Raw genomic sequence first — 24,896 nt, 5'->3', positions numbered from 1 at the left:
GGAAAACAACTTACCCGCTGAAGAACGAGAATCTAATCGGATGGTTGCAAAGCTCTCTGCGTCGCGGTCACTTGAGTACCACCTAATCCAACATGCAATGACTGAATGTGAGGGAATGATAAGAGAAGAAGACTGAGTTTTTAGAAAAAAAATAAAATTAGGTTAAATGCACCATAATGTATCTGAAAATAGCTTTTAAAGGAACAAAGTTCTGGTTTCATTTACTTAATACCCTCGTTAAGTTTTCTAATTAATTTCTAGGCTATTACAGTACACACACGTATACAAATCAGTTATAAAGAATAAAAAATATTTGAGTTTGATCTGACAATAAATATATATATATATATATATATATATATATATATATATATATATTAGTTTTTATTCACTAAAGCATTTTTATAATTATTTGAGTTCTCTCCTTCAAGTTATCTGAAAACGTGACGTGTATCTTCTATTTTCTTCACTTCACTTCACTTGCCGTTTCTTTCTTCTTACAATGGAGGTCTCAGACGACGAAGACGAGCTCGTTTTCCTTGTTTGTACTAACACCGATTCAATTCAAACAGCCGAAACCCTAAACGATGAGATTCTTCTGTCCACCGCCGATATCCTCTCTTGGGATCTCCCAACGATTCTCACTTTTCCGACGATTAAAGTTCAGGCACATTCCAATAGGTTTGTCACTTCCCTCCCTATATTCTTTTTCTCATTGAACTCAATTTCTCTTAACTTATGCCTCCAGTGTCCATTAATTTCCAATTGTTTTCATTCTACGTGCCGATTAACAGGCTCATTGAACAATCTATGTATTTCAGCGGCCTCCTCAGCGGGAACTTCAGGTGCAAAATATGTTAACCTTAAACTTTGTTTCCTATCTTCCTCTTCATTGTTTTTACTTTAAATTGATCTCGAGAATCTGCATGCACACACCGTGCTTATTGTTACTTCTGCAGTGAATCATGCTTGGGTTCTATCTCTATCAATTGGAATGTGAGCGATTTTTTGCAAATTCTTAAGCATATGTGTGACTGCGTTTTGGATATTACATTGGATAATTTCTTCCCTCTTTATGAGGTATGCTGTTGGTCAGGCAATATGTGACTGTAGTGTTTGGACTCCTTATTTTATTTGAGATCTTTGCCTATTTGACAGTCTATTGGCTGACGCAGTTTTTGTATTTGTTGTATGTCTTAGGGTGCACTTTATTTTGGAGTGGAATCACTTCTCTTGAAGTGTGACATGTGGCTTTCTGAGGTGCTCTCATCCGAAGGATTTCAATATACTCAAATAAAAATGGAGGACTTGATCCAAATTTGGAAATTTGGCTCAGATCGTGGTAAAATGTTTTTTTTTTTTTATTGGCAAGCACGTCTGTATTCTTTTTTCTTTCACTTCTGCTATATCGTCACATGGTTCATTCTCAGTTTTTTTTCTTTTTTTATGGATTTGCTTTTGCAGCCAGCGACTATATCCTGCACTTATGTATGGGCTACCTAGCAAGGAATTTTGTATGTACTAAACTCTTTAGCTAGAACTTGTGTGTGCAATAAACATTGGTCTCAAGCTTTGGAATGGTTGTTGAATTTTATAATGCGTTGTTGTGTCTTTGCCTGCCCATAAAATAAATGTTGTCAGGTGTATTTACATATTTATTGGTTGAACTCTTGATACTGCTGAAATGCTTGTCCAATTCTTCATACATTTTACATCGGTATTCCTTTGGTGAGAATTTCTTTAGAGTTGATTTTTCAGGGAATGTGGATTCCAAAAACAAGATAGCACTGCACTGTGAATTGAACTGACATCTAACCCTTTTTATAATGCTTTGTTTTTTGTCCTGTGTGTTTTATTTACTCTGGCTCCTCATGATATGGTGTCATCAAGTTTCATTTGTTTATGTTCCACTGTTCAGACTTAAGAGCAATATCTTGTATTTGTGTGTGAATATTACAAACGAACTTCGATTGCTAAAGTTCTGATAATTGATACTGTTGTTATTAGGATAAGATAAACGGGGATATGAAAGGCAATAACCCACTTACCTTTATATATTTCAAGTGACCTGGTTGATATAAATTTCTTTTGCTAGTTTGTTGGGCAGATACAATTTGAAGTTCATGTAGTCCGTTGTTAATTTTCCTCCTTATCATTATTTATTATCTTTAATTTGGGTAATTACGGATACAAAGTTTCCAACTCTCCTAGTTCACATTTCTATGCATGTTCTTTTATTTTGGGCTTTTTCTAAACTTTAATGTTTTGTTCATATTTTTAATTGTAGATTTTTTTTAATATATATATATATATATATATATATATATATATATATATATATTATTTTCATTTTCTTGTCTTACAGATGTGGGCAAAGCGTAGCAAATTTTTTGTAAAACTTCCATATGACCTGCTGTTATCTTCTGTAAAGCACCCTCATCTGACTGTTGACAGGTTTGACTGATTTATATATGAAATGACTTCATTCAATACTACATAAATTTTAGATTCTAATGCTATAGTATCTTGACAGTGAACTGCATCTTTCTGATGCACTTCTTCTCTGGCTTGAAAGTAACTTGGAAAATTTGGAGAGGCCAAGTAAAACTGAAGACAATTGCATCGAAATTTTGAAACAAGTGAGGTTATATGGCTCATTATAGATGTAAAGGCCTTGAATAATTTAAATGAAAACAGTTTTGGGAGAAATTGCCAAGTGTAGATGGTCATACCGAATCCTATTTTTTTGCATTTTGTAAATCGAAGGATGTTGCTTCACTATGCTGCTGAAACCAGAATATTGTCAACAATGTGCCATTTATTGACATGGTTACTTCTTATATTATGGGGTGTAGATGGAAAAAGTACTATTATGAATAATTGTGAATTTGTGAGATGTTATGATGGTCTTATAAGAAAAATACAAGTCTCACTCCCCTCATTTCACTAATTAATCTAGTCAAATACTGGTAAAGTACAATTACTACAAGCTTAACCACCTACACAATTAACATAATAATAAGAATTGTAAAACATTAAGAATCCTAATAGAGCAACGTAGTTGATGGAGAAGTCCCTAAGGCTTTAGGAAAAAGAGAAAACTACTCCGATCATTATTCCTTTAGCAACACTTACATCCATCTCTCTTTTAGCTTTCGAACCTACAACCCCGAAAGGCAAGCAATGAGTGATGATAACAATGAACACAGACTAGGAGAAAAGATAAAAGAATTTTGTGTATTATTGCTCACTCTACCTAAACAAAGCACATGAGAAGAAACACTCACAATACAAGATACCCTGACCTCCGTCACAAGTCCCCCAAATTCCCCTTCCCCCAACATGTGCTCCCCTCCCCAAACACGTGTTCCCCTCTCCTCTATATTCTCCCTTTCTCTCTCTTCAAAATAGAAAAATAATTCTTTCTGTTATGATCCCAATTATTAGGTGTTTGTAGGTGGACCCTAAGAAATAGGTTTCCACTTTTTCCTTTCATACACATTATTGAACTTCTCACTTTACCCTTTTTCCTTTAGACTTATATTCGTATCAACTCCATCCCCCAAAATTTTCACCTTGTCCTCAAGGTGAAGTTCAGGGAAGTAATTCCCCATCTTTTGTAGAGATTCACAGGAATTCTCGCATGATAGCACCCTTCCATTTCAATAACACCTCTAGGGCCTCTCCTTCTCCTTCCCTAAGAGCTAGAATCTCTTCTGGTTGCATTTCCAGCCCCCAATTCTCAGTTATACACAGAGGAAGTGGCTGCACCGTTACTTCTGTTGACACAATTGGCTTTAATAAGGAAACATGAAAAACTGGATGGACCTTGCTACCTTCTGGCAACTAAGCTACCTCTCCCACTCTTTCACTGATTTCATAGGGGCCATAATATATCAAACTCAGTTTTTGATAAATTCTTTTGGCTAATTTTTTAAGCTTATATGGTTGGATCTTCAAGTAATCCCAATCTCCAATCTTGAATTCCACATTTCTTCTATGCTTGCTGCTTCATGCGGTTTTGAGCTTACAATAAGTGGTCTCTGAGCTCAGTCAACATCTCATTCCTTTCATGCATCATGGAGGACACTTCTTCCATGAGAGTAGCTGACACATCTTGCACCACAGGAGGGGGATCTCGACCATAAAAGGCCCTGAAAGGAGTCATTTTTGTAGCTTCATGGTAATTGGTGTTTTACCAAAACTCAGCCCAGCTCAATCATCTATGCCACTGTCGAGGTTTTGTCCCTATCATGCATCTAAGATAGGTCTCCAAGCACCTATTCACCACCTTTGACCATTCGCTTTAGAATGGTAAGTTGAGGTAAATTTCAATTTAGTCCCGACCAATTTGAACAACTCTATCCAGAAAGAATTCATGAAGACCATGTCCTTGTCTGAAACAATTGACTCTAGAAATCCATGAAGTTTTACCATTTTCTTCAAGAACAATTCAGCCACTTCTGTAGCACTATAAGGGTATTGGGTGTGTGCAGGTGGACCCCACGAAATAGGTTTCCACTTCTTCCATTCATACACATTATTGAACTTCCCACTTTGCCCTTTTTCCATTAGACTTATATTCATATCAAGTGATAACAGCCATATTTTACTATGAAGGAATACTCATAAAATATGATTGGTACACAATTGTTCAATTCAACTTTCAAAGATATATAGGCTTTGAGTAAATTACACTAGCACTCCCTGTAGTTTCTTGAGATTGCACACAGCTCCCTACTACACTGTGCATTCCTTATACAATATAGTATTTAAAATAATTAAGGGTTATCATTATAATGTTTTTCAAACAATTAAAGGGAATTGGTTTAGGGATCCAAAACTGAGGGGTTTCAAATGGTGCAATTGACTCCTTTAACCGCCTCTCACCTTGAATATCAAGCTTTGGCAGAAACTGGGGTTTCAAATGCTGCAACAGACTCCTTCCTCTGCTTCTCACCTCCAGTGCTTACTCTAAAATTATGCTCTAATGTCTCCATACTCCACTTCTAATACCACTTTCATATACATAGTCATCCCACAATATATATAAATTTATGCTGATTTTTTTATAACATGCTGATTAATTTTTACATTGATCCACATGTAATTATATTCTCATTAGTATGCTTCAAATTTAAGTACTTTATCATCTAATTTATTTTGAGAAATAATTATGAATCAATCAAGGTCTATTTTGTTTGACGTTTTTGCCCCTGAAATCTGGCTTTTCCATTGGTGACAATTTTGGCACATGCTTCCATGTCATCTATGCTTAAATGTCATATAACTTTTTGATCTTGGTTCCTACAGATTCGTGTGGGCCTTTTGCCTTTGTGGTTTGCTCTAGGTATTCCATTTTCTTGAGCTTTTTCATGAAGCACTGAACAATCTTTACTCTTCATGCAGAAATTCCTAGATGTTGTAAGGTAATTTTTGATTTGTTTAACAGGAAAAAGAAACTCTTTTTATTTTAGACAGCTGGCTGAGGAAACCCTTGATTCAATTTTCAGAATACTAAATATTGTTCCTATGGGTTCACTAGATACTTTCAAGTATAGTGACTCGTATCAACTCAGGATTAGGTTGACAGAATATTCAAAGGTACTCCAAATACTTAAAAGCCCTCAATTATTTTGGCTTTGTTAATTATGTTTCTTAGCTTAAGATTATGAGCCTTTAATGCTATGCATTTATGGGGCCAGAAAAAAAGAAAAAAGTAAAGAGAACGCCCTACCATCTTCTTGTATGAATTTTGTTTTATTGATTATTGGCTAATAATTAAGATTGCCTCTATATGATCATGTTTAAGTAGAATTAGAAAAAGAAAAGGTAATTTCCCTCCATAGCCTATACCAAAAGGATATATGCCTAAGATGTTCAATCCAAGATCATCAACATGCAAATTGAGGGGCATGTTGCATGTCGTACACCTCACTCACTAATACGGCACACACCATTGACATGTGTTGGGCAGATACACCTTCACAATGTCTAAATAAAAAAAAAAAACTAGTTATTTTTTTAGCTTATTTGTCACTTGAACCATGTCACCAACTCTAGACTAACTCTAGACTACATCTTTTACTTTAAAACAACTTAAAGATGCCTCCTATCATAGCATTTTTCTTAGGCTCATTATTGTAGGACCTAACTAGTTGTTTTAAGAAATATGTTTCATCTTCTTATCTGGAGATTTTTTTAAATATTACATGGAAAAATGACTTCTCACTCCCTCCTATCTTAGTATTCTTTTTGTGAAGGTTATTTTCATAAGAAAATTATGAATCTTAATTTTATTTTTATAAGGTGAATTATAATTTTTAATTCAATTCTCAACATGTGTATATATGTGTGTGTGGTGTCGCAATGTCCTATATTTTTAAAATTTGTTGTGTCTATGTGTTAGTGACATGTTTGGTGTCAGTGTTAAAATAGAAACTATCATTTATTTCTCTTGATGATATGCAAAAAAGTACAAATTGAACATGTTGAGGTCATTACTTGACAAGATAGGCATTTCATTGACTTAAGTTACCTTTTCCTTTTATCTAGTGTTAAGAGATTCATAAAACATTGTACTGACCAGATAGGCATTTAAGCATTATTGTTGTGTAATTTTTATGTATTTCATGATAGGGATGACGGTATTTGAACCTGCACAATTTGTACCCAAAACAAATGCGCCACCAAGCTATGCTGCAGCCCTTTTCCATTTGTTTCCAGCGTTATTGTGAAAAATATTTGTATTGTTTTCCACATTTTTCTCTTTTGACTTTGCAAATCCATGTTTTGTTAATTATGATTGGTTCCTTGTGATTTATGGTTTTAGTATTTGCAAGTGCTATCCAAATGCATCGTGTTGTCTTGTGCCTGTCTGGATGACTTCTCCATAAGAATTTTAGGAGAGAAAAATATGAAGAAAAAAGAGTTGACATCTTCATAAGTTAAAATTAACTTGTGTATAAGCTAATTTACAGAGGCTCTCTCGTGTAACTTCTCTTGATTTGTATTTTAACTTTTGCATAAGCTAATTTTAGCTTATGGACAAGTCAATTTCATTTTTTTCTTAATATTTTTCTGTTCCAGATGTTCTTATATAAAAGCTTGTCCAAACAGACCTTTAATATCTTAGCCATTTTGTCTTATAGTTGTTTCCTTGGAGTCTGTGATGTTATATTAGGAATGCTATCATACTTTTGTAACATAAGTTTTCATTGCATGCAGAAAGTGAACCTTTCTGGTTGCCCGCAAATAACATCTACAATACTTCGTCTGTCACTCATCCCTCAATCATATTTAACAGATCCCATACAAAAGAAGATTATAGAAAAGTTATTTATTAGTTGTAAACATCCTGTAAGAGATAGATGGGTGTTTCCGCAAAATCTGTCAGAAGAAACCTTGACCTTTGAAGCAGTTCAGGAGGTGGATATCTCTAAGTGTCAAAATTTGCATGTTGAACTTGCTGTTGATTGCTTCCGCAAGTCCTTTCCTTCTTTAAGAACATTGAAAGCAGGTTATCTTTTGAACATTGGGACAACCAGCTTCCTTCAGTTATTGGAGAAATGTCCGCTGGTTTGTGAAATTGACTTGACTGTTGATATTACCCCACTGATTCCAGCATCAGTTACAGTTTTATCCTCTAGTCCCGCTGAGATACAGCCAGTGCCAGAGAAGACCTCTAATGTTAAATATCAAGCAGTGCAAATCATGTCATTTAATGAATTTGGACCTCCTCTTTCTAATGTTACAAAACTCACATTGGAAGGAAGAACTGATGTCAGTGGTAGGAGGTTTTTCTGGTGAAAAGATTCATTTTGAATCTATTTTTTTTTTCTAGTTTATGTTTGTATCCATGTTAACATATAATAATTCTTTTTCCTGCCAGATTTGGGTCTCCATTACATCTCCAAATTATGTGTTTCTTTGTGTCACCTGAATATTAAAGGATGCATTTCTGTTACTGATATTGGCATATCAGATCTCATATCAACGAGTAAAAAACTTAATTCAATTGTGGTTTGTGATACTTCGTTTGGGATAAATGGTGTTCAAGCTCTTTGCTCAGCTATTTCTGATAGTGGCAACACCTCCTCTCTACATTCTACAGATAAACGTTTGAATTCTGTGGTGTCTAATTTTGAAACATTGCATATGGGTGGCTGCCAGGGTAAGTTGTATTCCTTTTTCTTAGTTTATTTGAGTAAACGTCCAGAATGAATCTTTGAATGCTTGGCTTGTATAAAATTTCAAGAAGTACCATTTGCTTAATTCTGGCAGCAGATGTTTTTTACATTCGAAAGAAGCTAGGGCATTGTGTGACTTCAATAAAGTTTTATGCGAACAGAACGATGGAGTGATAAATGATAATGGTTTAACATACCTATATTTGCATGAAAACTTTTGATACTGGCATACATTAGTTAGGTTACAAATATGTTACTATTGCTTTGGTTTGGGTCACCCTTATGACCTCTTCACATACTAGGCGTTCTGTTCATCAAATTTTTGCTTTATTTTCAAGCTTTTGTCTATTTTTTGTGGTAAAAGAAGCCCCTTTAGTGATAACCTCATGAATCGTTTATTGTTTAAATCAAATGTAACAAGGGACCAAATCATGCTTTATAATTGAAAACAGCTTGTACAGCACTTAGTGCTGTTGTTTTGAGAGGAGTGTTTTATTTTTTTATAAATTTCAGTTTTACATTAAATTTTTTTGATAAATCATCATTTTGTAGGTGTTTCTAAGTCATCTCTAATGGAGCTTATGTCTCAAACACAAGTTTTGAAGAGTTTATGCCTGAGAGGAACTGACCTGATTGATCAGGGGCTGTATAATTTTGTAGGTTCTTCCTTGGAGATGCTTGATATTTCAAATACCAAGGTTTGTTGTCAATTTTATGGACTTGCGTGTTTTTTCTTTATCTTTGCAGAGTTGGCAATAGAAGTTGTTGATGTTATTTTACTGAAACTTTAATGCTAGTTGAAGTTTAAGGTTGCGTGGTTTGAATGCTTGCTCCGTTATAAGTACAACAGCAAGTTTATTTTGGCTGTAGATGGTAGTTAAGACTTACAGGGCCAGTTTCTACCTAAAATAACTAAGCATGATTTATATGTATACGCCTCCTTTAATTGTATAAGCATTGGCTAATAAACAAGTTATATCCTTCTCATGTTGAATTCTAACTGTTGTTTTGGATGCTTTTATTACTCTCAAATTTAGAAGGAATATTATTTCTTTCTTATTCTCATTATGAGGTTATTAACCTCTATAAATATACATGGGTTAGCTGCATATTTTAGGAAATGCAGACTGTTAATTCTAAGAAACAGATCCCTATGATTACGGGATCAATCATACATAAATAAACCTAATAAATGCAGCACATAACTGTTGCATAAATACAGCCCATCAAATATAAAAACATCCTAAAATATATCACGACAATTACTACCACGTCAATCATGGTTTTTGACACTCCCCCTCAAGCTGGTGAATAGGTGTTTTCCATTCCCAGCTTGGATATAATCCCTTCAAATTTACTGCAGTTCAGGCCCTTGGTGAGGATGTCCGCAAGTTGGTTCTGAGTGGACACATATGGTGTGCAAATCATGCCACTGTCAAGTTTTTCCTTGATAAAGTGTCTATCGACTTCAATATGTTTTGTCCTATCATGTTGAACCGGATTGTGAGCTATGCTAATTGCAGATTTATTGTCATAATATAACCTCATAGGTTCGTCCCACTTTATCTTCAAGTCTTCCAATATAATCTTCAGCCATAGAAGTTCACATATTCCGTGGGCCATTGCACGAAATTCTACTTCAGCACTTGATCTAGCCACTACACTCTGTTTTTTACTCTTCCAAGTGACTAAGTTTCCACCGAGGAAGGTGCAGTATCCCGTGGTTGACCTTCTATCTACAACTGACCCTGCATAGTCCGCATCTGTATATGCTTCAAGACTTACACTCTTGTTCCGCGTGAACAAAATTCCTCTTCCGGAGGTTCCTTTTAAGTACTGAACAATCCTAAGGGCAGCTTGTAGATGAGCTTCCTTTGGTTGGTGCATAAATTGGCTGACTAAACTTACAGCAAAAGCAATGTCTGGTCTAGTATGAGATAAGTAAATAAGTCTGCCCACAAGTCTTTGATACATTTCCTTGTCCACTGCAATATCCTCCTCCATACTTCCCAATTTTATATTTGGATCAACTGGAGTACTTGCTGGTCTGCAGCCTGTCTTCCCTGTTTCTTTGAGCAGATCAGTAATATACTTTTGTTGAGATATGAAGATCCCTTTCTTGGAATGAGCCACTTCAATTCCCAAAAAATATTTAAGCTTCCCTAGCGTCTTGATCTCAAATTCAGTGGCAAGACACTCACTTAACACTTGTTGTTCCTGCTTGTCGTCCCCACTTACTATAATATCATCTACATACACTAATAAAAGTGTTACTCCCCCTGAAACTGAATGTTTGATAAATAATGTGTGATCTCCTTGGCTCTGTTTGTAGCCCAGACCTGTCATAACCTTGGTAAATCTTCCAAACCATGCTCTTGGAGATTGTTTTAGCCCATATAGAGCCTTTCTTAGTTTGCAAACAGTTCCAGCAGCAACCCGATCATTGTAACCAGGGGGCAATTCCATGTATATTTTTTCTTCAAGATCTCCATGCAAAAAAGCATTCTTCACATCAAATTGCTGCAGATCCTAATCATTATTAGCTGCCAATGACAATATTACTCTGACCATGTTCATCTTAGCAACCGGGGCAAATGTCTCCAAGTAATCAACTCCATAGGTTTGAGTGAAGCCTTTAGCTACCAACCTTGCCTTGTGACGTTCAATGGTCCCATCGGCCCTATACTTTATTGTATATACCCACTTACATCCAACTGGTTTTTTTCCAGGAGGTAGAGTGACAAGTTCCCAGGTTCTATTTTTGTTTAACGCATCCATTTCCACATCCATGGCATGTTTCCATTTCCTGTCAGACAATGCTTCAGATACAGAGGAAGGTGTGTGTGTGGAGTTGAGGTTAGTGAGAAAAGTTTTATGGGTAGGAGAGAATTTTTCAAAGGATAAAAAATTTGACAGTGGGTAAAGTGGTTGTTGGGTGCATGTTCTAGTTCCCTTTCTAAGGGCAATGGGCAGGTCCAGAGTTTGGTCCACCTGTGCTTCTAGATTTTCAGACAAAAGCTCATTAGAATCACTTAAATTTATAGGATTTGAAGGTGTTACCTCATGCAGTGACGATGGGTTGGATTCTTGGACATTGCTGGATCCTGGAATGGCCTTTTCTTTCCTTGAATATACCAGATTTTTCCCAAACTTTCCGCCTCCATCAGGTGCAGGTGCAGGCTGTTTTGCTGGTGCTGGTTCAGGTGCAGGAGTTGCAGGTGCTGGTTCAGGTGCAGGTGCAGGCTGTTTTGCTGGTTCAGGTGCAGGTGCAGGCTGTTTTGCTGGTTCAGGTGCAGGAATAGTTTCAGGGTCAATTTCTGGGCCAATTTCAGGTCCAAACGTCATATTTGGGGACATGAGAGTCTCATCTTCCTGTCTTACATTCTCCCCTGAAGATGAGGCTGTTTAAAGTAGCTTTCTTGTTCGTTGAAGGTGACATCTCTTGACACATAGAATCTTTTTGAGAGGGGTTGAAAACATTTGTACCCTTTTTGTGTGGTAGAGTACCCTAAGAAGACACACTTGACAGCCCTAGGATCCAACTTTCCCCTTTCATTACTATGAATATGCACAAAGGATACACACCCAAATATTCTAGGTTGAAGATTATTTGTAGGATCTAAGTGTGGGTAGAACGAGGATAGAACTTCCATGGGACTTTTAGAGTTTAAAACCTTAGTGGGTAACCTATTAATTAGATAGGTGGCAGTAAGAAGGGCTTCCCCCCAAAATCTCTTAGGAACATGGTTTTGAAAAAGTAGAGCTCTAGTTTGATCTAATAGGTGCCCATTTTTCCTTTCTGCAATCCCATTCTGTTGAGGTGTGTTTACACATGAGGACTCATGGATTATCCCTTCCCTTTGGCAAAAAGAGTTTAGTACAAGGTTAAAGTAGTCCTTGGCATTGTCAGACCTAATTCTTTTGATACTGACCGCAAATTGATTTTTAATCATTGAGACAAATTGGATAAACATAGAGCTAACTTCAGATTTTTGTTTCAATAAAAACACCCAAGTAACCCGGGTACGATCATCAATGAATGTTAAAAACCATTTAGCACCTGAGATATTAGGAACATGGGCAGGACCCCATACATCAGTGTGAACAAGAGAAAACGGGAGAGAACTCATCTTATTGCTAATGGGAAAAGGTACACGCTTGTGTTTTGCAAACTCACACACCTCACAATGGAGACTCTCCACATTTAAATTTTTAAACAGGGAAGGGAACAACACTTTTATAACACGAAATGATGGATGTCCTAGCCGGTAATGATGAAGTTGAGCTTTCTCTTTATTGGTCATGATGGATGTAGATATAAGACTCTTGGTAGGCAAATTAGGGTTCTCCATGTAGTATAGGCCATTCCATTCTCTAGCATGTCCAATCGTCCTCCCCGAGTTCTTGTCCTGCAAGATACAAGCGTTGCTGTAAAAGACAACATTACATGAAAGATCTTTGGTAAGTTTTTGTATGGAAATCAAGTTGGTGGATAGTTTAGGGACATGAAGGACATTTTTTAAGGTCATGGATGGGCTTAGTTGGACCTCTCCTTGTCCGGCTGCAGTTATAAGGGTTCCATCTGCGGTAGAAATTTTCTTGTTGCTAGGACATGGGAAATACGTGGAAAAGTATTTGGGTAAGGGGGTCATATGGTCAGTGGCTCCAGAGTCTAATATCTAGTAATGTGTAAATGGTGTATCTGAAACATTAAGCCCAAACAGAAATGGAAACTTACCAGAGTATGTCAATGTACACGTACCTGTACTGGTGGGCTTCTCCAATTTACTAAGAAAGGCTCTTACCCGTTCTATCTCTTCATGATTCAACTGCACAGATTCTTCACTTTGACCATTAGCAATGTATGCTTGCCCTTGCCCTCCTTTTTTGTATATGCCTCCTTTTTGCCCCCACTCTCGGCTTGGGTTTTTTGGCCCCCATTCTCGGCTTGAGATCTTTCCATCTTTCAGCCCCCATTCTCGGCTTGGGGGTTTTCCGTGTAATTTCCAACACTTTTCCCTTGTGTGGCGTGGCTTATTACAATGAGTACACCAAACCTCCTCATGTTTTTTCTCCATATTGGGAACCCAATTTTTTTTTCTGGTTGGCAATCATGATTGTTCCTCCTTCAGCTATCATTGCAGAATTTTCGGTGGTTGAGGTTTCCAGCATCAGCCCTCTCCTGCTTTCTTCACTCCGGATAATGGCCACCACTTCATTAAGCCTTGGAACCTTTTCTTTTCCCAGGATTTGGATTCGAACTTGGTCATATTCAGGGTTTAGGCCTACCAAAAAATCATAGACCCTATCTTGTTCAATATACTCCTTTAGAATTGCTGAGTCTTCTGAGCATTTTGCTTTTATAACTCGATAGTGATCCAGTTCCATCCATAGAGACTTGAGTTGATTGGCATATTCTGTGACTGATTTATTTCCCTGTTTGGCAGCCACAGTCTTAACTTTTACATCATAAATTTGAGCAGCATCCTTGGCCTTAGAGTAAGTTTGTTCAGCTGCCTCCCAAATTTCTTTTGCTGATTTCAGAAACATACATGTATCACTGATTTCTGGGACCATTGAATTCCATAGCCATGCCATGATCATGGAGTCTTCTTCATCCCATGATTTGAATTTGGGATCAATCTCATCTAGTGCATTACCAGTCAGGTGACTGATCTTCCCTTTACCTTTCAAGATGGTCTTAATGATTTGAGACCATTTGAGATAGTTCTTCCCATTTAACCTATAAGTGGAATGAATATTCTGCATTTCTCCAGTGGTTTGGGGATTGTCCCCAGTTTCCAGATTCACTACTTCAGCCATAACAAGGAGGAATGAAGGTGGAAGGAGTTACGCTGCAATGAAGGCTAGCTCCAGATCGCGCAACAATAAAGGCTGCGATTTTAGGTTACAGATCGCGCAACAATGAAGGCTGCGGCTGCAGTTTGGTGGCACGGTCAGAGACTCCCAGGGATCGGGAGCTCTGATACCATCTCAAATTTAGAAGGAATATTATTTCTTTCTTATTCTCATTATGAGGTTATTAACCTCTATAAATATACATGGGTTAGCTGCATATTTTAGGAAATGCAGACTGTTAATTCTAAGAAACAGATCCCTATGATTACGGGATCAATCATACATAAATAAACCTAATAAATGCAGCACATAACTGTTGCATAAATACAGCCCATCAAATATAAAAACATCCTAAAATATATCACGACAATTACTACCACGTCAATCATGGTTTTTGACAATTACATACACATTATAAACCTTTATGCTTGCTTCAAGTGTATAAGTTATTCAAAGTTTCTTGTCTCTTGTTCAGTTTCATCGCCTCTAGTTTAATTATCCTTGTGTTGAAATATTGTGTTCTTATTCTTAACTAATATTTTATGCATGTCATTGTAGAATAAGCTACCATATGTCATACAACATCCCCAAGAAAATTTAATTGATAGATGCTGGGACATTTTGGGTTGCTGTGACAATTTCTTATTTTGCAAAATTGCAGATCTCTATTGCTGCATTAACTTATGTTATTCAAGGAAACCCAAGTTTAAAGTGTCTGAAAGCAAGAGACTGTCGAAATTTGTTTCCTGTAGACAATTGTACTGAAATAAGAGAATCTGATTTTCCCTCCTTGCATGAAAAACTACATGCTGAGTTAGGAAAAATGAATAGATTGGAAGAGATCGAGTTTGGATGGGGTTTTTCTTCCTTCTCTTTTAATTCTCTGGAACCTGCACTATTGTCATTAAAGGCCATCAATATTGGTTTAGGTGGAATGGTCGGTGAAGATGCTTTGAAACGGTTACCTGCAATATGTCCCTTGCTAGAAACAATAATCCTTCATTTTCAGGTGATGATCATCTTCCTTGTGATTTGAGGTTCTTTATTTCTCCTTAAAGAATATAGAAAAATTATTTTAATTGATCAAAGTTCTGGAAAACAATGAAGAAACTTTTTCCTTTGGCTAATTTAGTGGTTAAAATTTTCCACTTGGCATTTACACTCCATGAAGTTCCATCATTATTGCCTCCTTCAAGCATTCCACCATACGAGTCCAGGTTTTCACCTTGAATTAGTTTAATCAGTTATAGCTAAAATGTTGTCTTTGTGATTCTTCTTGTATCAATGTGTAGGAGATGCATGTTTCTTACATTAACTACTATATTTTACTCTATTTATAGTCGTGCTTTCAGTTCTTAGATGCTGTATCACATTTCTAAAACTGTTTCCCTTTTTTCTGGTTTTTTCACAGGTAATATCTGATATAATTGTGATGAACTTTGCTGCATCCTTGAAAAACTTGCAAGTATTAGCTATGTGCTATTGTTTTGGTGATATATCCATGTCAAGCTTCAAATTCCCGATGCAAAGTCTTAGAAAGTTGAGGCTTGAAAGAGTAACCCCATGGATGACAAATGATGATTTGATTGTTCTAACTCAAAACTGCAGAAATTTGGCTGAGCTTTCATTGCTAGGGTGTTCTCTTCTTGACTCAGGTTAGGAATAATTAGCCTTTTTATTATTAGGGGGCATGTGACTTAATTCATAGCACATGATTTTGTATCATTATCATATGCCTCTAATTTGATGAAGTCGAACCCTCTAGATAATCTTGCAAACAGGAACAGCCTCTGTTTTCCATTTTGCTGATTGTTTTGTTGTCTATTGCTACTTAGAATTCTCTGATGGTCGGTAACAAGAAGAAAAAAAGAATAAGAAAGATTAAAGAAGGGAGGGGACAATAACAATTTGGTGAATTTTGTCTTGGACAACTTAAGTTATAACAGAGTGTTTGGCTACTGCTAATTTAGTCAGCCGGTACTCACTTGTCTGTTTGTCAATGACTCAATGCTATTTCTCATTGCAGACTCTCTACCAATAATTTCATGTGGATGGTCAGGTTTGGTCTCTATCCATTTAGAGGTTTGTTAATTTCCCCACTTTAGAAACACTTATAATTATCTCTGACATAACTATAACATGTTTATACACAACTTTTTTACGTAATGTGAATATTTTGGCTTAATTAGTGTCTTAGAAACCAAGCAGCTGTCATCTCCTGAGCTAGAGAAATTTTGTAAGAGTGAATAGGTTTTTTTTTCTGCTGGGAAGTGAAAGAATAAATCAGTCTCCCTTTATTGGGAACTCATGTTCTGCTGAATTTGATATAGAGACTAAGTACCAATCCTGTGATTATGGCAATTGTTACTTTTTAATTTGTTTTTATACATCAAATACTTATTGATTAGAGGATGGATATGATCATAGTTCCCACATTGTTCATGAGCACGAAGAAGAGAGAATTGGCATGGAGAGAGAGTCCTTACCTTTGTATTGCATTTAACATGGATGTAGGAAAGAATAACAATAATAGTACAACTGTAGTACAGCTAATCTCTCAACAATGAGATTCTTTGGTTCTAAAACTTTATCACACTACCCTCTAGGTTTGTGTAAGTAAATTTTAATTGCAAGTATGCATGCTTTTTAGGAGTGCGGAGAAGTAACAGCTAATGGAGCGTCCGCTCTTCTTGACTGCAAAGCTCTTGAAGATATCCTGCTGCGTCATAATGTGAGCTTTCTATACATTCAATTTTTGTTTTTTACTAAAACGAAATGGGGCATTTTATACTCCAAGACAAGGGTATTTGAGCCGTCTTGTCAATTTTTTGATTGGTGTGCACATTATTCTTCCAGCAGTATTCTTTATTTATTTCTATTTTGAAGGCCTAAACATTCCGATTGGTGATTATGTTAATCTTGAATCTTTCTGACGATCAAATAAGGACTGCACATATGAGATTATCAGTAAAATTGGAAATAGACGTGCCATTCTTTCTGCTCTTTGAGAAACCTTTTGTTACGCTTCTTAAGTATGAAACAATATACCTATGCGTCTTTCACTGTTAAGATAATACTAAATTATGTTAAAAATTAATTCTCAGCATTTCATCCAGCTTTCTGAAAAGAAGAAGCTAACATTTGCTTTATGAATCCCTATGGAGATCATTGAAATTGTAATCTACTTTGTAGGGCCCTGGGCTATGCAGAAACTTCATTTTTTATGCTGCTTCAGAGGTTGCACTTTGCTTATACTTGTTTATTTATTATTTTGTAGTTTGTAAATGTGGGGAAATTAATATTTAGATGTTATATATTCTTTCATAACTAACAGATGCCAATGCTTCGAAAATTGTCACTGGATATATGCGATGCCAGGGAAGGTGATTTTGACATTCCAAATGTAAGTCATTGCAGCACCGTTCGTATTGTATAATTAGTTGTTTTACCAGTTCTTGAGTTGTCATCACAATCTATGGAGAATTATTATAGATGGGCAAGTCTAGCGGCTGTAATTCATCTTCTCATTTCTCATCCATTCATACTTCCATTGAGATACAATTTATATTGAGTGGTAAATTTGAGGCAGTCATTTTAAGAGTCAGTACATCTTTCAGGGCACCATGGACTAAAGAATATGTTTTAACCAAGGGATATTCCAATTTTTTTACGTGCTGCAGTATGAAGGCAGATACTCTTTGAGTACCTTAAACATAGCTAGATGTAAATCTCAAAGATGTGCATTTAATGTCCCGGCCTCTACCTCAGGGGCTCGCAGTAGATCCGTGCATATGGAAACGCTGGTACTCGTGTGGAACAGCAGAGATCTCATCAGAACAGTGGTGAAGGAAAGACTTTAGTGAATACATGTCTGAGCATTAATTGCGTAATTTGGTGAGGGTATCATCATCCTTCTCTCGAAGATTATTGGTTAGTTTTTAAACAAGTTGTTTGGTGGCAGGAAGTAACATGCTTAGTGATTAATATCGTCATCTGTTTGTTAAGTAGTAAAACAAGAGGCAAAACGATAGTTATGTTGTGTGAGAGATAACTGTCTTTGTTTATGTTGCTCTCGTTTGTTTTAATTTTTTTTTTTACCAAAGCGTCTTTAAAATGATTTATTTGCCTGTTTGTTTTTAATTGACCTGAGGAGTGTTTTTTTTTTTTGAAGAAATACATTTTCAGTGATTTTTGGTAATCTGTTTTACTGTTTTGAACATAAAACAAGCTAATTCAAACATATACAGCTTATTTGAATCTTTATAGGATTGCGCTTGATAATTATAATATAATGTGGCAATTTCCACATTGAATCGAACCTCTATTTTCATGTTCAACACTTTTGATCGGACTTTAGTTGTTTCTTCATGTTCCTGATTGGAATTGGAATGCGCAGCAAAAGTACTTTAATATTAATATGAAACGTTTACAGGATTCGATGTTAACATTGAGTAAAGCTTTAAGTTTATCACTCAAAGTTGTACTTATGTTGGTTTTCTAGAATTGTTATTAAATTATCATTTTTATAAATATTCGTTCAAATATCTAATACAAGTATGATATTACTTTTTTACGGTTTCGTTATTAAATTAGTTCTTAAACATGTCATTGTTTTAGTCTTTTGTAAGGGTGATGTGGTGATACTTTAGGAATTTGAGGAATTAACGTTCATCACTACATTAACTCAAATTCTTATACTAAGTACAATATAAGCATTTTCTAAGTTTAGTGTTTTATTCCATAATCTTAGAATTGTGCTCATATTTATGCATTTATTATTTATTGTATCAAAAAGAGGTAGGTTTATGGATAAGGCTGTCCACAAAATGAAAAACCCAAGAAATTCGTTTTCAATCGGTTATTTTTAGTTAGTTTCTATCTCCTTCGCATAAACTATGGGTTTGATAAAAGACAAAAGGAAAATTAAAAGTATTACTTTAAAATGTAAATTTTCACTTACTTTAAGTGCTTAATGAAAAATATTTATGTAAAATGGTAAAATAAAGTATCTTAAAACACTAATTTATTGTTAGATAAAAACTCTACAGTTCAAACATATTACAAATTTGAAGGTCCATATAATGTGAGCAGTGGAAATTTTGTGGGGGTGTTCCAGGGCCCAAAAGTACCCATCTCAGATACCAAGAGACTCTACAGAGGCTTGTTCTTCCTACGTCCATAACTTCATCTGCATCCCATACACTTTAAAATTTCAATTTTACTCTTCAGTTTAGGATTTTTATTGAGTTTCGGAATGTATAATCCAAAGATGATCTAGGGTATAAAATCTAAAATATAAAATTTATATTTCAGTTATATATTTCGGAGTATGTAACATCCCAAAATACAGTATAAATCATATCATAGAATATTCACATATTTACAATATTTCAGTTCAGTTCTGAAAGCAAACGGGTGCGTTCATGGCCGAACGGCCTTACAAAAATACTACAAAAACTTTAAGATTTATAAAACACAGTCTAGACCGAACGGTTTACCAAACTACGATCATACCGATCGGTTATACAAAATAAAATCCAACCTAATGACCGAATGGTTCTATGGTTCTGCTTTCACTTCCACTTCTTCTAGATCCTCTTCCAGCAACTCTTCTCCTTCTGCTCACATCCACAGGATGATCATTGCAACAGGAAAAGACGACCAAACATAATACAGACAAGACAAGAAATAGGGTAAGCTTATGTAATTTAATTAATTCAGTAGAACTTATACTTCACATAAATCTAACATAATTCAATATACAATCATGTAACATCCAATCATGCACTTCCAATAAAGATTACATGTCAAAGCATGCAATGACCGACCACTTTACTCTGACTGTCCGGACTGTATGAATTCTGTGTAGCTACAACGTTTTTGCACTCGAGTGATGTAATAGCTAGGATGCCCTCAACAGCTGCCACCTGAGGTTAGTCTGTTCCGTTCAAGTTCACCTTATGGACTAGGACCTCCTGCCATTATCACACATGACTTACTCCTCTCTACTTGAGAATGAGTAATCACAAAATATCAGGATAACCGTCAACTAAGCATAACTACATTCATACTCTACCATTCAAGAACCACTCATGAGATATTCCTCCCTGGAATACTCTTTCATTTCCATACCATTCCATTTATATTCCATAATACAATCAAACCGAACCAACACACACATATCCCATTTGAAATCAAAACTGAACAATAACATTCCCTAGAGACAAGAACGAACATTTTTAATACTTTCTAGACTAACACAGCTGAACACTTAGTGCAAGACCGAGCGGTCTTCCACTTATACACAGAACAGGACCGAACGGCCCATTCTTGATAAGACTCCTCATAAGCCGAACACTATCATAAAAAAATCGAACGCGCGTGGTAATATTTGAACATTCACTGGTTACTCATCAGTTACTACAAGACGTGATTTTACTAGACAAAACTTCTAAGAATGTATTGAATACTAAAAAATAAGTGTATTTTAGACTTAACTGAAAATTCTGATAAATATTTGTGAAACCTAAGAACTTAACCCAACCCTACAGGCTTAAACCGAGTACTATTGAATTGGACCGAACACTCTTAGTTCAAAGATAGTAAACAATGGAGTATAATAGAAATACCGAGCGCTTGGTTAAAGGTCAACCACTATAAAGACCGAGCGCTTGGTTCAAGACCGAGCACTACTGAACTTAAATAAAAATGAAGGAATATATATATACAATTACACAACACTTATTTTCAATGAATGATAAAGGTAACATCTACGACTTTAAGTATTATAAAATACATTAACTAAACTGTTTAGGAAGCATAAAGAGGAAACTATACTTAGACCGAACGCTTACTTACCAGTATACTAAGAGAAAACCGATCGGTCCTTAACTGAAATTCTCCACAGAAGAAGAATCCAGTACAAACTGAATACTCAAAGTAAAACCGAACGGTCAATAATGACTTTTGGTGACAACCATAAGATTATACAGAATTCTAGATACAGAAGAGCAAACCCTATATCAGCCAGTTCACATCATTTGTAACTCATACACTTATATATACAAAACATGAACTGAAAATAACACTTCATATTCATCCATGGATCAACCCAATATACAACCATTCAGAACAATAAATCATAATCAAATTATATAAGCTTCCCTTACCTCTAAACGTAGTCGAACGCTCACAGATGCAGGATATGGTTCACCACTACCAGTCTTATACACTTAGAGCTCACTGATTTAAAAACTAAACCAAATAAAAGACCAGAATTGCTATTAGAATGAGATGATAAACTCATGCAAACAAAATTTAGGTTTGCATGTGACAGAAAACGAACGGTCTAAGAAGAGAAGTACTCACCAGCTTAAACCACAACTTGATCGGTGCAAAGTGTTTCTCTTGGCACCAGGAATACTCAGGCGTTGCCTGAATGATGATCGGAAGAAGAAAATGATGAGAAATCGTAGAGAGAAGATGGAGATTGTAGAGAGAAGGAAGAGAAAATGAAGGTTCAGGAGGTTGAAGATGAAGGGTGCATGCAGAAAAGTGGCACGGAGTTTGAAATTTCGCCCTAAATACTATCGTCACTAAAACCGATCGGCCACTCAGCGCTGCACACCCATCTTCCACTATCTGAAAATCTAAACCATTTCATTGACACCTAGCTTCCACTAACTTGGAGTTTTTAAGGATTATGACAAAGTACAAAAATTATATTTCAAAATATATATTTTGTAATTTTAAATATAAAATAAAAATATATATTTTGAATTATATAATCTGAAATATAAATTTTATATCGTGGATTGTATAATCTAAAATACATTTTTTTTTATTGTGTTCCCAAAAGACAAAGGAAAATAAAACCTTGCAAAGGGATTTGTTTGTGTTCCCAAAACACACTTTCATGTGTATCAGTTCCCAACTTCTGGAGTCCAACATAAAAGACATCTTTGACGGAGAGATTCTCTTAGACAAGACAATTAATTAAGAACTTAACTCAGATTAATAAATGCATTATATGGAGTTGATGGAAAACGTTGTGTATTGTAAATATTGACGATAATGATTGATAAGTTGCAATCCACTTGCTCATATGCACTTTGACTTTTTTGCGTTTTAAATATTTGGTTCAAACTGAAGGAAGGAAATGAAAAATATCGGCATGTGCTTCACAATTGCATCGGGAACAAATAAAGTATGAAAATTGTTGCATTTCCATAATTGCTTAGCAAATCTAGACACAGTGCATAATTTCAGGTTTCAAGATTTGACGACTGAATACTAGGATATCAGCAGAGGTGGAACAACAATGTTTTCGATACCAGTCACATGATTCTTATTTTTCTACTATTCTCTTCATGCTACTCCTGATTTTCATTTCAAAATTCTCATATTTTGTTGTTTGACTTTGGATACCTGTATGCCTTACTTTAAACTTTAATGTAAAAAGACTTGTGGTTTTTAATAAACATAAAAATAAAAACGAGTACTCATTTCGTACAAATTATTCACTATGGTTAACCAATGTGTTTTCTTATTATTACATGGATGTTTAAAGCATGGGAGAAGGAGTTTTGGGTGTGAGGAATCAATTTCCAAATAAAAGAATCATGTATGTTTTAAGAGAATCGATTATACCACACGCAAAATCAATTCTGCTTTGAAGCCTTCTTGGTTTGCGTGATGTGATCTTCCTACTTTGTTTCTTTATACAATAGGTAAGTGAATATTTCTTTATACAATAAGAATAATAATAATGATGATTTACATTTCATTAATTACATATACTACATATTTTTTCCTCAAATCCACTTTCCCAAATCCATTTTGTAATCCAAACACAGACTGAAGTTTTGATACAAAAGATTATATGTTGGATAATGAATTGATACCTTAGAAAAGAAACCATTTTTTAATTAAATCATTACGAGTCCATTGGTGAGCAATGAAATACTTAATTCAAATAAAGTGGAATTTGGTGCCATAACCCATTAAAAGAAATCCTTAACAAGCGGTTTTACATATTATTATGATTTGAAAGAAACTTGATTGCGTGTATTGTAATTTGTCGTTTTGGTACATTGCGTGCATTCCAGTTACAGCGTTTGGATAATGTAAAATAGAGCAATGTTCATATATAGAACAAAAGCTAGCTGGTTTTGCAGTGTTGGAGCATCTGGGAGATATTGGTTTGGGGGCATCTCTATAAATCTTAAATATATTATACAATGCAACGTAAGGGAATATCTTCTGAAGATACCATGCTTATTACTGTCATAATACATTTAAATTAATGCATATTTATTAGTGTCATAATACATTTAAATTAATGCTGCTAACGTAACTCTAACTAATAATCAATAAACAATGTTAGTACAGCCTGGGAGAGGGAGCAGGTGAAATCACATCAAATTCTTCAATCTGAGTTCAAAACAATAAAATATTTCATGTATTTAAAAAAAAAACATGCAATTTTAATGATTTTAGTCGAATTAATTTAGCTTTAAGCAGTTTTTATAATTCACCCAATTAATCCATCACTCGTTATTTTAATGACACAAAACAATGGTTTGAAGATTGATAATATATATTTTTACTCATGAATGAATGACAAAAGAAACAAAGTGTAAAAAACAAAAGAAAACGCGTGAAAACTGAACGTTTTTTCTACTTTTTAATTCTAAAAAAGAATATATCTATCTATATCTATATATATATATATATAAATAGATCTTTAATATATCTATCTTTTTCTATTTTGATGTCTACGTTTATTTTCTCATTTTATCATATAAATAACTTTTTGAATTAAAATAAATAGTTTTTAAATTATCGTTTTTTCAAAGTTAACTATTTTTAATTAAAAATTACTTATAAAATGAATAAAAAATTATAAAAATTATTTATATTTAATTTTATAGTTATAATAATAAAAATAATAATACCTTTATTATCATAATAAATAATTCATATGTTATAAAAAATATAATCGATTCATTCCTTTCTATTATTTTCCTCTGACTTCTTTTATCTTTTAATAACATTAACTTATTCTTATAATTTAACGAGTTAGGATTTTAAGTTGGAAAAATTTTCTTTAACAACTATTTTTTAACATCTATTTTTACCTCATATACGTGCTAATTTGTGATTAATCCATTTTAAATACATCTTTAAAAATAAATTCAATTAGATTAATAAAGTGGTGACACATGTAGTATGTCAAAAAATTGTTAAAAAAAGTTATTAACATACTATAATTTTTTTAGTCAAAATTGTTTAGAGTTTTTATGGTGAATTTATGAAATGTGACAGAATAATTTTTAATAAATATTTAAAAGATGTAAAATTAATTTTTAAATTTTAATATATATTTAAAAATATAATTTGTAGAATTGTTTTTAAACATATATTAATTATAACTGATTGATTATTTTAATATGAAATACATACCAACAAAAATATTACATCTATTTTATTAGTTCTTTAAATTATTCATTTTATAGTAATAAAACATATTTATAAATATTTAATTATTATATGTTACACCTTAATTTATTTGAAGTAATAATAAGAGTAGTTGATTAAATAATAGTAAAGAATTAATTATGTTTGTTTTTATTACACTTTTCTCTGCGCTTTCCTCGCTTCTGATTTGAGAAAGTTTACGGAAAAATGCAATCTTGGTTTTCGTGCCTTTCGATATTCGTTCTTTCCTTATAAAGATCTCTGGATTTCCTGTTGCAGTGTTCTACCTTTTGATAATACTGTCTTCTTCTAGAAAGCTGTGATAATTTTAAAGAGTGATGAGACTTTGACATTCTTATGTTTCCCTTT

The 24,896-nt window shown here is 34.5% G+C and overlaps 1 protein-coding gene across 8 annotated transcripts; it reads left to right on the top strand.

Annotated features, from left to right (window-relative positions):
- Window positions 1-412: 412 nt before the first annotated feature.
- On the top strand, window positions 413-18,246 carry LOC108329062 (BTB/POZ domain-containing protein FBL11). 8 transcript variants are annotated; one of them, XM_017563054.2, is made up of 20 exons: window positions 413-681; window positions 795-845; window positions 960-1,080; window positions 1,201-1,342; window positions 1,465-1,514; window positions 2,366-2,454; window positions 2,534-2,639; window positions 5,314-5,350; window positions 5,453-5,604; window positions 7,228-7,789; window positions 7,892-7,999; window positions 8,114-8,173; window positions 8,742-8,887; window positions 14,710-15,057; window positions 15,460-15,703; window positions 16,075-16,130; window positions 16,699-16,779; window positions 17,241-17,285; window positions 17,383-17,451; window positions 17,729-18,246. In XM_017563054.2, the coding sequence occupies exons 1-20, from the start codon at window positions 503-505 to the stop codon at window positions 17,906-17,908; spliced, it is 2,826 nt and encodes a 941-aa protein (XP_017418543.1). In that variant the 5' UTR covers window positions 413-502; the 3' UTR covers window positions 17,909-18,246. The 8 variants fall into 8 exon arrangements, 5 of the variants coding, with proteins under 5 accessions (XP_017418543.1, XP_017418541.1, XP_052728815.1 ...); XM_017563052.2 differs by having other exon boundaries at window positions 7,892-8,173; XM_052872855.1 differs by having other exon boundaries at window positions 7,892-8,173; window positions 17,666-17,804.
- The last annotated feature ends 6,650 nt before the right edge of the window (window positions 18,247-24,896 follow it).

Source organism: Vigna angularis, chromosome 2 (genome assembly GCF_016808095.1).
Source record: "Vigna angularis cultivar LongXiaoDou No.4 chromosome 2, ASM1680809v1, whole genome shotgun sequence".
NCBI lineage: Eukaryota > Viridiplantae > Streptophyta > Magnoliopsida > Fabales > Fabaceae > Vigna > Vigna angularis.
The sequence above is the reverse complement of the archived record's forward strand: the minus strand, read 5'-3'. Positions and strand labels throughout refer to the sequence as shown.

Excerpts from the sequence above, each read along its gene's own strand:
- LOC108329062 (XM_017563052.2), top strand. The coding sequence starts at position 503 with ATGGAGGTCTCAGACGACGAAGACGAGCTCGTTTTCCTTGTTTGTACT. Across the intron at positions 846-959 it reads CTCCTCAGCGGGAACTTCAG|TGAATCATGCTTGGGTTCTA; the intron begins GTGCAAAATATG and ends TTACTTCTGCAG. Across the intron at positions 5,605-7,227 it reads GGTTGACAGAATATTCAAAG|AAAGTGAACCTTTCTGGTTG; the intron begins GTACTCCAAATA and ends CATTGCATGCAG.